This window comes from Arachis hypogaea, chromosome 5 (genome assembly GCF_003086295.3).
Source record: "Arachis hypogaea cultivar Tifrunner chromosome 5, arahy.Tifrunner.gnm2.J5K5, whole genome shotgun sequence".
Lineage (NCBI taxonomy): Eukaryota > Viridiplantae > Streptophyta > Magnoliopsida > Fabales > Fabaceae > Arachis > Arachis hypogaea.
In genome coordinates this window covers 112,243,453-112,261,177 of record NC_092040.1, presented here as the reverse complement: position 1 = coordinate 112,261,177, position 17,725 = coordinate 112,243,453, and the positions used below count along the sequence as shown (strand labels likewise).

At 27.2% G+C, this 17,725-nt stretch overlaps 1 protein-coding gene across 1 annotated transcript; it reads left to right on the top strand.

The window, feature by feature from the left end:
* The first annotated feature begins 11,395 nt into the window (after positions 1-11,395).
* LOC112802790 (BAG family molecular chaperone regulator 2) lies at positions 11,396-13,997 on the top strand. The gene is made up of 5 exons (XM_025846137.3): positions 11,396-11,856; positions 12,000-12,498; positions 12,640-12,896; positions 13,013-13,159; positions 13,254-13,997. Exons 2-5 carry the CDS (start codon positions 12,267-12,269, stop codon positions 13,662-13,664), a joined length of 1,047 nt encoding a protein of 348 aa, XP_025701922.1. The 5' UTR covers positions 11,396-11,856; positions 12,000-12,266; the 3' UTR covers positions 13,665-13,997.
* Positions 13,998-17,725: the final 3,728 nt, after the last annotated feature.

The following is a 17,725-nucleotide window of genomic DNA, read 5'->3' as shown; positions in this document are numbered from 1 at the left end:
TCTGCTAATCTCTTCTAGTTGGCCTCATATGTTGCATGATATGCCACCAGCTATTTGTATGTGCCAATTTGTTCAAATAAAGTTTTATTATAATTTTGGGACCACCAAAATTAATTACCAAGGATTTGGATCTTCTAAAATTTGAATTTTCCTTTTATAGAGTAAAGTGTGATTTCTCACCATTGATTTCATAGGTGGGATCAAGAATAAATATGAAAGAGAAACTATTCAAGGGTAGAAGATTACATTTTACTCTTTAAAGTGAAATTCAAACTTTAGAGGGTCCAAATTCATTACGAAATTCATTTTTTTTTTAAATAACTCATAAGTATAGGGAATATCATAGTCAAATAAGAAGATAAAAATAAGAAAAGATAAAATAATTAGAGTCATTACCCAAGGAGAATTTTGTGAGCCCAATAGAAGACACATGTCCAAAAGCTACATGAGTCAAAATGCCCAATTTACTTAGGACACGGGTATGGCCACTCATGTTCGATCCAACTTACATATCAAGTTACATCTCAACACTCTCAATGATGACCAAGTCATCACCTTTGTCTATAAGTATTTCATAAATTTCTTAATTTATTTTACACATAATCTGCTTAAACTCTTGTTGACATAGGTATTAGAGTTCCTTACACATCAAAGTTGACGGGAAGCCATCTCAAACACCTTCACCACCATTTCTAATCTTGTTTTACAAAGTCCAATTACTCATAATTCGTTTTAGATACACCTTCAAACAGTATTAATAATCTCTACAATCTACATTTACAATATTGGTTTACGTCTTTACAAACTTGTTCTTTTTTTTGTAAAAACATATTTACGAACTTGGAAAAAATATGATTTATTGCAAATTTCCATTGGGGTGTGTGTGTGTGTTTTTTTTCTTTCCGAACTCGTGTGTTGTGTAGGTATATTTGTGTGCACAATTTAACGTAGCCCAATGGATCATGTATGGGCCTAAAAATGGAAAAACAATAAAAAATATTTTGAGTTTGTACAAAATTTAAATAAATAAATAAAATGAGTAACAATACTTTCCCATATTGCCTTTAGGAATGATTCAAACTCACCAAGTTTAATATGCTACATATGTAACAAGATAATCTGATGAATTGTCAATTCTACAAGCAATAATCATACAAATATCCTCTTCATGCATGAGATGAATCCAATGCAAATAATTAGTACAGAGAATTGAAGCAAAACATTGAGTTTAAACTAAATTCACATATCTAATCAGGGCTAGTTCAGGATTTCATTAAGCTTTAATTAACTGAGTGGGGATTCTGTGATGGTGATTCAGACAACATGTTTGGCAGAGTTACCTTGAAGCAGATGCCAAGTGGTCCATGTGTGACCAAATGTCCAACAAACCAATGAGGCATCAAACATGTGCCCCTCCTCCTCTTATGGAATAACATGTGACACCTTATGACTAATCAAATCTCCATATATCTTACTATATATACCCAGGGGACAAAAGAATAGTGTCATACAATAAGCAGGGGCATTTAAGGAAAACAAAAACTCAATATTTTTGCTGAAATTAAGACTAGATTTATCTCACACTAGAATATATTTATACAAGTGTTATCCAACCTCCAAACTCCAAAGTATTTTATTTTTATTCAAAGAGTTAGGGTTGAGCTGCATGTCTTGATTCTTGACTCAAAGATAAGTGAAAAATTTATGTAACGTGAAAACATAATTCATTATTAAATGACTAATGATATACTATTAATTTACTTGGTTTAGTTTTTTTAGAGATATTACAAGATTGGACACAACATTTTCCCCTTTTGTCCCTGTGGTGTTCTTCTCTTGAGGGAAGGTTCTTACAAGTTACTTATCATGTATAAATATATGTTGGGTGTTGAGAGAAACACCATTTCCCAATTCGGTAATCAATACCAAACAAAGCACATTGGTGGGCTCATCAATGCCCTTTAACTACTTTTTTTTTTTGGTTAAGTAGAGATTCCGGTTCTAAAAAAAAAACGTCCTCTGATGACACACTATTATATTTTTGTCTCAACTCACACTTCACTAAATTACTTGGAAACTTGATATTTATTTTTTGTCATCTGAAAAATATATTTTCTATAAATTTTAAATTAGAGTAAAGCAACCAACCCTAAAATATATATTCTATAAACTTCATGCATAAATTAAACTGGAAAATTAAGGCAACCAACCTAGACTTTAAAGTTAAACAGGTCTATATGACTATATATATAAACAACAGAAATATTTGATAATAATAAAAAAAAGACAAATAGATCCTTAACCTTTTGATTTGCAAACATTTAAGTTTTCGAAGATTTGAAAATACATTTAAGTCTCTGACTTTTTCAAAACCTGGACATATCGATTCCTCATGTTCACTTGGGTCTCTCAAATTTAACGGAAAAATCAAACGTAACTCCCATTGTAGTGACCTAATTGATACGGATGCATACATGAGAGAGTTTTTAAAATTTGACAAATTAGACTCAGAGATCGATATATCTAGATTTTGAAGAGGTTAGTGACTTAAATGTATTTTGAAATTCTCAAGAATTTAAATGTCTGCAGACTAAAAAATCAGACATCGATTTGTTATTTTTTCTAAAAAATTAATAAAATAGTCATAATGTATCTTATTTAATATTTATTAATTATTACAATTAACTGAGTCATTATTAGAAATTAAAAGTAAAACTATGAATTATTAAAACCTAATTGGCAACAAATGAAAGGATACAGGAGGGAATAATAACTAACAAAGAATAATTACTAAATGGTATATATTAATTAATTATTAAAGGGGGAATAGGAGTTGTCACGGTTGAAGATGATGAGTTGGTTGACAACGTGCATAATGTCCTTAGTGATACATAATTATATACTTTGGAGACCAGCAATGTTATCGTCATCTTACATTACATAAAGGAAAAAATTTAAAAATAAAATAAAATAAAAGAATAAGAAGATTACAAAAGGGCAACTAATCCAAAAGTGACACACACCAATCCTTGTCCAATCATAATGTCCCTATTAGCTTCCTCCATATTACATTATACCCACATGATTACACCATCTTATTATATTTTTATTTTAGCTTCATAATTCTTTGTAGATACCTCGAGAAATAAAACAGTTAATCCAAAATTTTAAAATTTTTTCCCCTTTAAAGTCAAGTCCAAATTTTTAATTTTGGTTAAAGAAGAAAAATAATTTAATATGAATAGTATCTACCTACGTATCATTACACCATTAAAAAAAACACACACATATATATATATATATATATATATAATGCTGAAATGTTTATGATGTGATGATATAACATGCAATATAAATTTGTGATATAATTTCTAATAAATTTAAATTCCATCTATTAAGCCTTCTGTTAATTAGTTATACCTAATTAATATATCAATATGTTCTTAGCTAACCAAGGAAAATATTTTAAATAAATCAAGAGTAGTAATACTAATTATACAACTAGAATTTATAGTAAATTAAACAACCAAGAAGTTGTATATTAATTAGCATCACTCTATAACGCTATCACTAGCTGACTTTTATAATTGATTTTAAAAATTTATTTAGTTTCATTAGTTGAGTCACTTTTAAATTTAGATCTATAAATTTCACTTCTAAATATTTAAGTATAGTATTCTCTAACATGAAAAAGACATTAAAATTTTATATTACTGAATATAAAATTTTATATTATCTAAAAATCAAAGTATGATAGTTTTTATAAATGTGAGATAATTTTTATATCTCAAATTAACTTTTGAGAATAAATTAGGTCCATTTACTTTTTAATATAATATAAGTGCAACGTTAAAAATTATTGCTGATTCACTCTTACACTACACACAAATCCAAATTATTGTCAAATTTCACTTTCTAAATTAAACAAACTTAATTTCTCTTACTTAAAAATATAAATACAATAGTATTTATATGTAATTATTATATATATATCTTACCCTCGTGAACCTATATTATTGGTATGTGTGTTAATAAAATGGCTCAAGTTAATTTCCTAACTTTTTTCAATTCTTTTAGGACAAAAATATTGAATAATAGATTTAAAGCATCTCAAAGCTGATGAGAATATGAAAAACTTCAGAGTGTACTTAAATCTGACAGCCAGCTATATCAAACAAACTTATGAAGTTGACTTAGTCATTGGTCTCTTATGAGAGTGTCAATTGGGTCTACACAACCAAATTGGTAAAAATCAAAGAATCTACATCATAAGAGATTTGTTCACTGAACAAATAAGATAAAATAAAATAAAGGAGATATTTGTTCATATTACCAAGAAGGAGAAAGCAAATTAACTTTCCTATTGGCTTAGTCATATAATAAGCAACATATGAATCCATATTTGTAGCACCTAAGATTGTAGTAGGAACTTGTACAAAGAAATTGCACCTATATTTAAGCTAAAGAAGCATGAAGCTAAGGATGCAAAAGTGTGGTCCATCCGGATTAATTGTTTTTTTTTTTTATGGCAATGGAAGCTGAAAGAGCTCCTTGAATGTCAATATCTTAGCTGAAGAAATGTCAATGTTAATGCTAAATAATGAAATAATGAAGCTAAGTGTGTAGCAAATCCCATTGATGTTTGACTTATATATATATATATATATATATATATATATATATATATATATATATATATATATATATATATATAATTGCGTACTCACAATGGCATTGGCCTCCTTTATAGACCCTTTTAATTTGGCTTTATAGGAAGGAAGCATCTATCTCAACCTTGCAATTTCATGGTGCTCTATCATTTTCATAGCAGCTGGGATTTTGGTTATACCATTAGCAATTAGCCACCCAATTAATTCTATTAATTATTGAATAATTCTATTCTTTTTTTCAAAAAATGTCCTTTCAATATCATTATTATCATGTTAATTATTGAGATTTATATAGAAAAATTAAATTATTAAATTTCTTGAATAATATTTGTACATTATTATGTGTACACATTTCATCTCTCTTTTTTTTGGGAAAGTGAAGCCCCCTCCCCCCCCCCCCTCTTTTTTTGTTCTACCGACAGTTCCTAATTTATCAAAGTTTCCTTGGGCATGGAAAATACACATACACTATTTCTTTTCCCTATTATTATATTATGTTGTTGTTATTTGAGGGTAGTTCTTTAATAAAGCTTTTTTTTTACTTTATGTATTTATTATTTATATTTATATATAAATACCTTCGTCAAAAAAAAGTCGTTGGATTCTTCCTTTCAAACGTGATAGTGTACTGCCTGCAAGTACAAAGACCCTCCACCATTCCGTGGCCTTTAGATTTACAAATTAGAATGCTTTGATTTTATTATGATTATTATTATTAGAAAAATTTCAAGTATACCGTCGAATAAGTGTTTCAGTAATTTTTAACTGTTGATCTTAATTATAAAAAAATATATAATATATATAATTAAGATCAACAATTAAAAATTACTGATACACCAATACGACGGTACACTTGAAAATTTTTTATTATTATTATTCTTTAAGTTTAATTCTATATTTAATTTAATTAAATCTAGAGCAAATAACCAGCCATGAAAAAAGAGGAAAAGAAAAAAAAAGCGTTCTTTCTCTTGGCTTGGGAAACTAATTAGTAATTAAAGTATATGCAACATTATATTTATATACCATAATAATTTAATTTATATTGATATTTAATTATATATACAGTCATATTAGTAAAAAATGATTTGATTACTCACTATTTTAAAAATTTTATGATTAAAAATATTATTTGATTGGATAATAATATAATTTTTTTATAGGGTCATCATCAGTTCATATCACTATGTAACATGAAATTCTTATATATTATATTACAGTTGAGATTAAGCTAAGTGAGTTTAATTCTTATACCTTGCAACATGCATACACTCACATCTATTTAATTTCTTCATATATATATAACTCCCTTAGGTTATAAGATTGGATGTTTTTCCCTTTCACCACACTCCACATTGTAGCAAAAACCAAAAACAAATATTCCACCTAACTTTATTATTATCATCCATCTATATACCTATTTCTTTTTAAACTTGTGATTTTTTTTTCTTTATTTTTCTGTTCTCATTTGCTCCCTCACTTTTTTCCTTTACTACCTTTTTCTTAAGATTTATGAGAACTATACAAATAATAATTTTGCATGTTGAAAATTTGTTTAACATAAAACTATTGCCGTCGGAACTCGTAATTCAATGAACCGTCCTTTTTGTCGTCTAGTCTGCTTAACCTTTTTAAGAAATAAAAAAATAAAATAAAATAATATAGCATTTATGTTCGTTTATTTTATATCTATATATAACTCATTTTAAGTTTTTAACTAATTAACTATGGCATTGATGTCAGATTGATCTGTCTGGTCTCCCATTTTTTTTTGCTTTGAAGCATATTATAAATAAATTTGAGACAGAATTTTTAGACACTTAACCCAATAACCAAAATAACTGTATCAATAATAATTGAAACCGGGTTTAGCTGTTGGCAAAAAATATACAATCATGCTAGCTAGATATAGATACACATTAAAATTAATTATCAAAAATTCAAAATCAATCACTAAATTAGATATATTAAAATATAAAATATATATTAAAAATAAATTAAACACAATATATATAATAACTGATTTTAATACCTAATTTTAATATTTAAATAATATATTTTTTAAAAATATAACATCTTCACTCCTTGTCAAAAAAATTCTTAATATCTAAAAAAAAATAGCGATGGCAAAAGAAAGGTCATGAGGCCGGAAAAACATAAAATAACTGAAAATGTTGGAATACGGTCAAATATGAATTAATTTCACAATAATATAATATTCACATGTATATGTATGGCATTATGGTATTAATTTTTCTTACAAATATGGATAGAATGATATAAATAATTAATTTTATTAGTATCAAGACTTTTTTTTTTATAAAAATAATGTTCAAATAGTTGCACATTAATTAGTAAATATTATATAAGTTCTAACGTTATTATTTTTCTTTGATAAATTAATAATAATAAATTTAAAACCTCATACAAATTAAACCACTATTATTTATTATTTAATTTTAATAAAAATTCATATATAATTATTTTTATATAAAATTAATAATTAAAAATTATTATATATAATTTAATAATTTAATTAAATTATTATTTAATAATTTTTAATAATTAATTTTACATAAAAATAAGTGTAAATAAATTTTATTACAGAATGGTCCAGAGAAGTTCATTAAGACCTTATTGTTAATTATTAGGTATTGGTTAGTCGTAGTTCGTTTAACTTTGAAGAAAAACAATAATTTTTACTCTATATATTTTCTTATATAAGAATCTTTATTTAATTCGAATTGGTCGGTACATTGTCTGCGATCAATATCCACACTTCCAACCGCTCAATCCCCAACACACATCCAATGAACTCTTAATAAAAGGCAAATATCATTAATTATTATATCTAATCTCCAAATTAAAATTAATATTGATAGAGTATCAAACAAAAAATGCGGCAACCACCGTAGGTAGAAGAGTCTCCTTCAGAGTACGTAGGCACTCGAAAACACAACCCTAACGAAGTTTCTCACGTGCGCCATGGCACGTGCGTCCCAAAACTGTCGGTGCTATATATATCCTTTGATCTGGATCTTATTCTCATCGTACACATGCTTCCGATGCATGCCACGTGTTCTCTAATTCATGGATGCCTTCGTATATTTTGATCTTCCTTTTCTTCTTCTACTTCACTGTGATACCAATTATATGCGTTGGTGTAATTCAATCATAATTCAACTAATTTTAAATTGATGATTAGATAAAATTACATTTTATTTTAATTTAATTTTGGTGACTTTTCAGTTTAAATTTATTTTTAAATAATTTTTTAAATAATAAATTTAAAAAATAATTATTTTTAATAATATGACGATACACACAATTAAATATATAAATATTTTGTGTTGTTTGTATATAAGAATTTAATTTTTTATTTATTATTATAATATTTTAATTTTAATATACAGATAATATAAAATAATTTTATATATATTTAATTATATATTGTCGTATTAATAAAATTAATTATTTTTTACAATTAATATGTAAATAATTTTTAAAAAATATAATTAAATAACTATGTAAAATAATTTATATTATAAATCCATCAAAATCAAACTTTTATTATTATATAAAACCCTCGTTTCTACGTCAATACACGAAATTAGAGAGAGATACATACCCTAATGACCAATGCTGGTTAGTTATTAGCATACAGGACTAAACAACGTGCGTAAGTCAAATAAACTCCTAAGTTAATTAATTAGAAAACGAAAGAGGAGTTCCTATGATCATAACTCTCTAACCAACTAATTTAAGTAGATTTTGAACTTGTATAATGTGTATTATATATATAAAGCTATGTACGTACTTAATTAATGGCTTAATTACTTGCAAGTTTGAGTCTATTTTGAACTTTTTTCACAACCCAAAGTTATTAATCTAGCCAGTTTATTATTTAATAATTAATATTAAGGAATCAATTAAGTTGTCCAAAAGCTTTGGATTAACATTTTTATATCAAACTATACAGTATACAACAACATGTGAAACCCTAATATAATTTTTGAAGAGAAAGAGAGTAGAAAGGGAAAAGCATATAGAATCTCTTCGATGTAATGTCAATTGGTCACACGCAAGATTATATGCTTCTTGTTCCTATTCTTTACACCAATTTTATTTGCATTAAAAGAAATTAAAGTGGAGTACTACTATTGCACTTCATGACGAAGCTAGCTAGTTATTATTATTAGTCCATACATCAATTATATCATAATAAGATGGATGAAAATGAAGACAAATTCTATTAGTAGTTGAGATAATGAAAGTACTAAAAACAACCAAAATTTTTGTGAAGGATAAATGGATATCTTAATTATCTGTCTCTTAGTGGAATTAAATAATAATAAACTAGCCAACCAAATGGGACTATTGCCATGAATTGTCATAATTCGTGAAAATAAATTATTAGAGATATAATTATTTATATTATTTTTTTTGTTATCTTAATTTAAAAAAAATAATATTATAATATAATATTAAAATTTTATGTTTAAAAAATTTAAAATTCGATCATTGACAAATTTAAAAAATAAAAAATAATATAAAACAAATAAAAAATAAAAAAATTAAAATTTTACCCAAATGATAGAAACCAAATAAAATATCTGACATCTATTTCTATATATCTGATCTATTTGTTGTCTAGTTAACATCATTATTAAATTAATTTATTCATGTGTCTAATAGTATTATAGTAATATATATCATATATATATGTGAAGTTAATCAAGATAGTAAATACTTTGTTTTTAAATATAATAAATAGTCTTATATCTAATAAATTTTAAAAATACTAAAAAAATTACAAACTAATTGAAATATTAGATATAAATATATAAATTAATAAAAATAATTTAAAGTGTTATAATATTACTTAGACTCAACCATGCACGTTTTAACCTAACTAATTTATTCATTTTAATATGATTCATATATAGAAAAAACATAAACGAACATATATAAATTATATTTGAGTTTTAACTTAGGATTTCTTTAATTGATAATATATAGGTTGACTATAATCTTACAGTAAATTGTTTAGTTTCAGATGGGATATAGTGCATGCACTGGTTGCACATAAATGGATGAAAAAGCAAAGTTTTTATTCTTAATTTATACATTTTATATTGCATACATCAAAAAATAGAAAAGAAAGAAACCAGCACGTGTATATGTTCTAATTAATAAAAAAGAAATACCAAAAGAAATGTAATAAATTAATAATAAAAATCCTGCAAGGGTTCAATGTTCAATTGAATGTTCAACTTTACTCATAAGTCATAAGCAAGCAATAAAAGGGGTAAAAAAAAAAGGTTTTGAAAAATTAACCTCAGTTGGTGATTTTAGAAGCACACGTGTGACCAATAAGAAACTTTGGCGGTTTAACACTTCACTGTTCAACTACTCCCTCATCAAAATAACCACCAAAGACAACCCTATTATAAGACGACACGTGTCCATGGTACCTATAATTAGATATGATTAGCCTACTCTAAATACCCTAACTGCCCCTACAGTGGCACGTGCCCATTGTTATGATGAATCAAAAGCTCAAAAACTCTCAAACATGCTTCAGTTTACTCTGTCGGATTTTTAACAATTTTCTGAAGCTTTGGAATTGGCGGCTTTCTCCTTTGATTCTCTTTACTCTTGGCGACCCAACATTTTTTCTTTCATTTATTTTTTTTCTCTTCAAAGCGTTCACGTTGATTATGAAATTATGAACTAAATTCTCAAAATAAAATATTTTAATATCTTAATTAATTATTAAATATTCATATTTCTTTACGTAATTTTTTGTTTTTTTTTTAATGATCTTTTTCATTATTATCAAACTCTTATTTTCTATTCATTATTTTGTGCAAGAATTACTGCTTTCTTTTTTTTATCTTTTTTTTAGATGTAATTCTATTCAAATCAAGAAGGAATTTATGATAGACTATTTCGATTATTTTTTCGAATTTTATTTGGACGACAAAAATAATATATTATATATAATATTTGAATAACACCTATAATTAAGTTAATCCAACTCCATGTCAATTGAAGTACATGCTAGTTAACTTTTAATTATGAGGATTAGGAGAAAATTATAAATAGTAAAGAGATCAGAGATGTAGAATTTTACTGTGTCTATCATCAATTTATTAGGCAGTAGTGTTAAAATAGAAAAGGAACTAATAATAAGCTTATTTTTTATTTTCATAAAAAATATTATAAAATTTAAGCTTAGAAAAGGGAAAAACATGAACTATATATAGATATTTTTCTAAATTAAAAAAAAAATTTGTATGTTAATAATGTAATAAGATAATAAATTTAAGTCTCGGATAAAAAAAGTTAAAAACTTGGAAGAAAACTTACTTTTAATTTCAATTTGGCCAGTTGACATGTTTACTGTTTAGGTTTGGTCTTATAAATTTTTTACTTTTTAAAATTATGATAGTTATATTTAGTAAATTAAAATAAAAATGACTTACAATAAGTTATAGAATCTGTAAAAGAGTACAAGTAAATAGATACATTTATTAATCAATAAACTAATTTTAAAATATCTTTACAAATAATTCTAAAAATACTCATATTAAACACAAATAGATAATCTTTTTTAATATATCAAATACAAAATAATTTGTATTTTTTAGAATTACAAACAGCTTTGAAAAAAAATTGACCGAACCAACCATTACTTTCATTAGATGTTCCATAAGAATAACAAAAACAAAAAGAATAATTGATCCCGTTAAATTACACGATATTCCAAGTGCAATCATTTAAAAAAAAAAGTAAAATTATATGAATTAAATAATTGAATGTTAGTATATATAAGAAGGTCACAAGGTGCCAGCATACTTAGCTGGCCACTCGTTTTTTTATTCAACAACATTTTTCTTTCTTTTTTTTTCTTCAATTTTTTTCTTTCCTCTCTCTCTCTCTCCCTTCAATTTCTCCAGAAAGAATCAATTCCTTCTCATTGCAATTGTTTTCAACTTGCCATTGATTTTGCTCCTTCATAAGGAGGAGGGAAAAAAAAAATCACAGCTTGTTCTCTCTCTCCCTCTCTCTCTCTCTTATGTTCTTAGTTCATATTATGGTGGAAAATTCCTATGACTCTGAAGTTTGATGAACCACATTTTTGTGTGTAAAGATCTTTGCTTTGAGCTTCAGTGATTAATGGGTTGGTGCTGTTCTTCCTTATAAGCCATTCATAACTGAAAAAAGAATAAAAAATCTGCAACTTTATCTTTGTTCTCTCTCTATATATTGAAGTTGAAACTTTTTGTTGTTTTTTTGTGTCTTTATCTCTCTCTTTCGCTGTAGGCGTGTTTGTCGGAGTTGGACTTTGGTGGAATGCTGGGGTCAAAGTTGGGTTCTGAGACATGTTCTATCATCTCTTTGCTGTGAATTGTGTCGCTGAGTTATATAATTTGTGTCACGGGTTCTGAACTGTGAACTGAAGAAGAATCTCACTTCTTCTTCTCTGAGATCTAAAAAGAACAGCAGCAATAACCTTATCTTGCTTTGTTTCTTGTTTTGTTTGGATTCACTGATTAAGCAGACACAAAAAAAGAGAGAATAGTGAGAAAGATGATGAGGATGAGGAATGGTGAGAGTAACAGCAACAAGACAAATGGATTAATGGTGAGCAATGGTGGTGAGGCTGGTTCTAAGGAGTGGGAGATGAGGCCAGGTGGAATGCTTGTTCAGATGCGAACTGCTGACTCGGATCGGAACTCAGTTCCTCCACCGACAATTAGAGTTAGAGTCAAGTACAATTCAATTTACCATGAAGTCAACATTAATTCTCAAGCTACATTTGGTAACTCTCTTTATCATTCTCTATTTCCTTCAATAAGTATCTGTTATTTTGAATTTTGATAGTACAATTGTTACCAAATACATTGATCTATAAACTAGTTTTGAAAATTCATTGTGTGTTTTTTGTTGGTGGTGGTGGCAGGGGAATTGAAGAAAATGCTTTCAGGGTCAACTGGTTTACATCACCAAGATCAGAAGCTGTTTTATAAGGACAAGGAGAGGGATTCAAAGGCTTTCCTTGACATGGTTGGGGTGAAGGACAAGTCAAAAATGGTGTTGAAGGAGGACCCTATTAGCCAAGAGAAGAGGTTCTTGGAGCTGAGGAAGAATGCTAAGATGGAGAAAGCTGCAAAATCTATCTCTGAAATCAGCTTGGATGTAGATAGGCTTGCAGGAAGGGTATGTGCTTTTCTTTCGTTATTCTTATTCTTATTGTGATGTGTTGGATTGGAAATGTATTAAATGCTTTGAGTAGTTGTGAAACTGATTATTATTAGTGTTTTGGAATTGATTAGGTGTCTGCTTTTGAAACAATAATCAACAAAGGTGGGAAAGTTGCTGAAACAGATGTTAGTGGTCTTATTGAGTTATTGATGAATCAATTGCTCAAATTGGATGGTATTACAGCTGATGGGGATGTCAAATTGCAAAGAAAAATGCAGGTACGCCTTTGATATCATATATATATCAACGATGCTATGCTACGTGGACACCAAAATCAGTTATCAAGTGCCTTAAACATTTTTCATTTTGTAGGTGAAAAGAGTTCAAAAGTATGTTGAGACTTTGGACATGCTCAAAGTTAAGAATTCAGTGCCAAACAGCAATGGAGATTATGGTCCTCCTCCTAAGCATTCAAATGGTCAAAGACTTGCACCAATTCAAGAGCAACCACAGCAACAAACACATTCAAATGGGAATCATATGTTAATACCAATTGATGAGGAGGAACAAGAAGCAACACCAAGGAACACAAATGGCCACTTTCAGAAGCAACAACATGAAAACCAATCAACAAGGCATTCTTCTACCTCAGGAGTAGTAGTCACCACTCAATGGGAGACATTTGATTCTGCCCCTCCATTGATCCCTGTGCCATCATCAACCTCAGTGACCAATAACAATAATTCAGGTCACCAAAAGTTCAATTGGGATATCTTCAACTAAAAAAGTAAAAATTCAAAAAAGAAAAGTTACCATAGCACCACTAGTTTGCAAAATTGTGTGCATGTGATTTGGGTTTGCCTCTTCCACTATTGGAGTATTGTTATATTGTTACCTACTTACATTCTTTTCTGTATTTAGATTTGTTTAGCAACCCCTCTCTATAATCATGTCATTTACTTCAGAAAATAAAATGGGGTTGCTATTGATAGTGATTAATTAATTACCATAAGGAAAAAAAATTGTTCCCACTCTGTGATTTTGGTGTTCATCACCTAATTCATTCACCAAATGTATTGGTCTATTTTTGATGGATATATATAAATATTATCAATATGTGTATTTGTAACTTTATGGCATTGGACAAATTTAGGATTATTCAACCATCAACATCCTAAGTTGTGCTTTTGCTTTCTTTCCATTCATCTCCATCTCAATTGGTTGAAGCATGTCCATCATTCTTCTGGGGCTATGCTCTATTTCTTGCTGAAGCAAGCAGCATTTATTAGCAAATGAAATAATAACAAAATTTTCAGTACCTTGCTTCTTGTGGGGGCTACAAAAAGTTATGCCAAATAATAATAATAAGAAATTGTTAGCATTATTTCATCTATAATAAAATAACTAACCCCTCCAATGATAAGAAGCCAAGTACAAAAAGCATGGAAGATGAAATCATAACTTTGTAGTAGAAAATTAAAACCATACTGCATATAATAATAAATTAGTAATCCAATTAAATTTTTAAATCATGCTATATTAGCACAAGACATTCCTGATTTAGAAACCTTCCTTCTTTGGCCTCAAGCAAAGGGTATGAGTGAACAATAAGATTGTCATATTCTGCTAAGTTTTCTGTTATGGAATGCTATGTGGTTATGATTATATAATGCCTATAATGATAAGCATAAGGTAGTAGAAGATATAGTAAGATTGGTACTAGAAAACATGTATACTATAAATCAGAGAGCAATGATGGTAACATACATAATGTTGGAGAAAGCAATCCACCAAGGGTATGCCATCTGTTACATATGATCATATATTTTTTGTAATAAAGTACATTCATTCATTCATAGGGCTCATAACTTTTTGAGGGCATCAATGTGCCTTGCCATTGAGGTTGGGTATGTTTGTTTATTTTGGTATGTAAAGTTGAGTTTGGTGATTGAATCAGTGAAACTTGCACAATAATTTATGCAACAAAGTTTCCCACGGAGGAGGGTTGAGTCATTACTACTAGTTTTGTTAACATTGTAGTTAGGGGTGGAAAAAGATCGGACGACCTATTAAGGGTCTACAGTTTGGTCTGTGTCTGGCCTGTTATAAAATAGATACTCAAACTCTTATAAAAGTCTTGTTATGTTAATAGGTTAGGTCCAGGTTCACTAATTAGTCTTATTGACCTGTCAGATCTACTTGAGACTTTTAATACATAATTGTATATATAAATAATTTTTTTATTATTAACAAAATTATGAGATATTTTAAATTTATTATATTTAATTATAAATAGTTTTATATATTTTAAATATTTTAAAATTTAAAATTTTTTATAAATATTAAATATGACATTTTACATATAAATATATATTTTTTAATAATATTTTTATTTTATAAAAAAAAATTAGCAGGCTTTTAATAAGTTTTAAGCTAGACCAGACTTAGTACTTTAAAAAAAGTCTATAGCAGACTGTAGACCAAACTCAAGTTAATTAATTACATAATAAGTCAGGCCTGTTAAGAGCAAAAATTGGCCTGACCTGACCTGTTTTCACCCTTCATTGTAGTGAAAGTCTTTAGTTCTTTTTATTTATTTGTTTATTTTCTTTTCCATCAATGGTAGGAAGGTTTTAACTATTACTTATTCTGGTAGCTTTTTTGAGACTTTTTATGGTTTCAATTCGTTTAATTGAATGAAATAATATCATATTGCTATATTAATAAAATTTTCACTAATTAGTGCACTATTAAAAATTTAAATACATATTCAATATATTAAAGTGTTAAATTTTTATTTTCTGAATGCAAATTTGTTTTCGTGATACATAAATAGGATTAATGAGGTTAACCTTATATATAGTAATACACAAACACATAATTTGTAATTCAAATATATGCAAAAAAATGTACTTTTCATAAATGTTATTTTGATTAAAAATTAATTTAAAGTGGAACTTTTTATTCCAAATTTATAATAGAATAATATAGGGTATATTTTAGAAATAAAAAAGAGGAAGCATAATAATAATTATGATTATTTCTAAAGGAGGTTCAATTATTTCTTTCATGAACTTCTACTAAATACTAATGAATAATGATGATGAAGTGCATGGTTTTGTAAACAATTGTCGCTAACATGTCGCTTTCAGATTAATATCGGTATCTCATCTAAATACTCAAAAAGTTTTGATTATGAAAAATACCAAAAGAAATGAATGTATTGAAATTTGTTTTTATATTACATGATAACATACTTGTCCTATTTACTTTCTTTGTTCTTAATATTATATATATTTAAAGAATCATAACTTCTCAATTTATTCTTCTTAACTAGTTTCTAGCAAAATTCTTGAAATGAAAAAAAAAAAACCTGACATATAATTTAATTTGTTTGATCATATGACAGAAGAGCAGTGATGAGTGTGAAACCATCAATAATGGAAAGCGTGCAAAATGAACAGAATCAACCAAATATATTGAAGCCATTTCAATTCGTTTCAGCTACAAGTTGCGGTAATGTTATGTTATTTTCAAAGTTATGAAAAATCCACAAAAAAATTAGGAGCAAGTTCCGTTAATTTCTGAAAATGTTATTAATTGTTGAGTTGGATGAATCTGAACCAAGTAGCTAAAGACAATTCTTATTAGGGGCATAGATACATGTATCCACTCACTTCTCTACATTTTATTCTTTATTCAATGGGAGAATAATTTCAACTATATTAAATATTTTTATGTTGCTATCATCATGAGATTCATAATTCAAGAGACAATAATACTTACTGATTTATAATTTTGTATATATTCATTATTGATTTTTATTTTTTAAATCTATTTTTCATTTTTTGTCACATAAAAATCATAATTTAACAAAAAGAGATGGAACCAAGCATAGATGTCTGTAGCATTTTATTTGGGCCTGAGACCCAAGCCTTGTTTTGGGTAATCAATCATGAGAGAAATGGACTATCTCGGCCCAAATAAAAGCCCGTTAATATTATCAAGAACAATATGTATTGTTTTATGCAAATGGTCCATAGATTTAACCCTAAATATTACCCACCCAACTTTTAGTTTTGGATAATACCCATTAATCTCACCTTAAAAGATCTGTCCAAAAAATTAACCTCACCTGAAAAGAGGCTTTTGTTTGCAAAATAAATATGTTTAGAAAATGAACAACGAATAATGATGAGATTAAACCCAATTGAGTCTGAAACTCTGAATAGAAGGAGCATGACCAAAATCTGATTAGGCCCAAAAAGCATTATGAAAGGATGACTTCAGTTTATTCTGATTCTCATTCCCATTTTAGCCCATAAAAAATATCACACAACAAATGATTGTGAATTAACCCACCCCCCAAAAATAAAATAAATGAATAAACTATAAACCAATCTATGCCCCAAAAAAAAAAAAAAACCATTAATTACTTGGATTACTTAAGCTTCTACCAAGAGGTTTCATGTTTTAATGTCTAAGTTCAAATTTCCTGAAACCGTATATTATATATAAACAAAGCTATTTGAGTAGTATATATATATATAGAGAGAGAGAGAGAGAGAATAAAATATGAAAATGATATTTAAAAATTCACATAGTTGACAAAAAAAACTCTAAAAACGTTAACTTTGATTAAAAAATGCAAAAAAAAATAAATATTAAATATTAAATATATATATATATATATATATATATATTAGAAACAAATTTTAGAGACAAGATTTTGATATAAATTTTTATAATTATTATTAAAAAAATTATTGTGAATGATTATATATTTTTAAAAATAAAAAAAATTTAGAGATCAAACTTTATTTTGAATTTTTGTGTGCACATTA

What these genes read in the sequence shown, in the direction of transcription:
- LOC112802790 (XM_025846137.3), top strand. Translation starts at nt 12,267, where the DNA reads ATGATGAGGATGAGGAATGGTGAGAGTAACAGCAACAAGACAAATGGA. An exon ending in TAATTCTCAAGCTACATTTG is followed by an intron (nt 12,499 to 12,639) that starts GTAACTCTCTTT and finishes TGGTGGTGGCAG; the next exon opens with GGGAATTGAAGAAAATGCTT. An exon ending in TAGATAGGCTTGCAGGAAGG is followed by an intron (nt 12,897 to 13,012) that starts GTATGTGCTTTT and finishes GGAATTGATTAG; the next exon opens with GTGTCTGCTTTTGAAACAAT.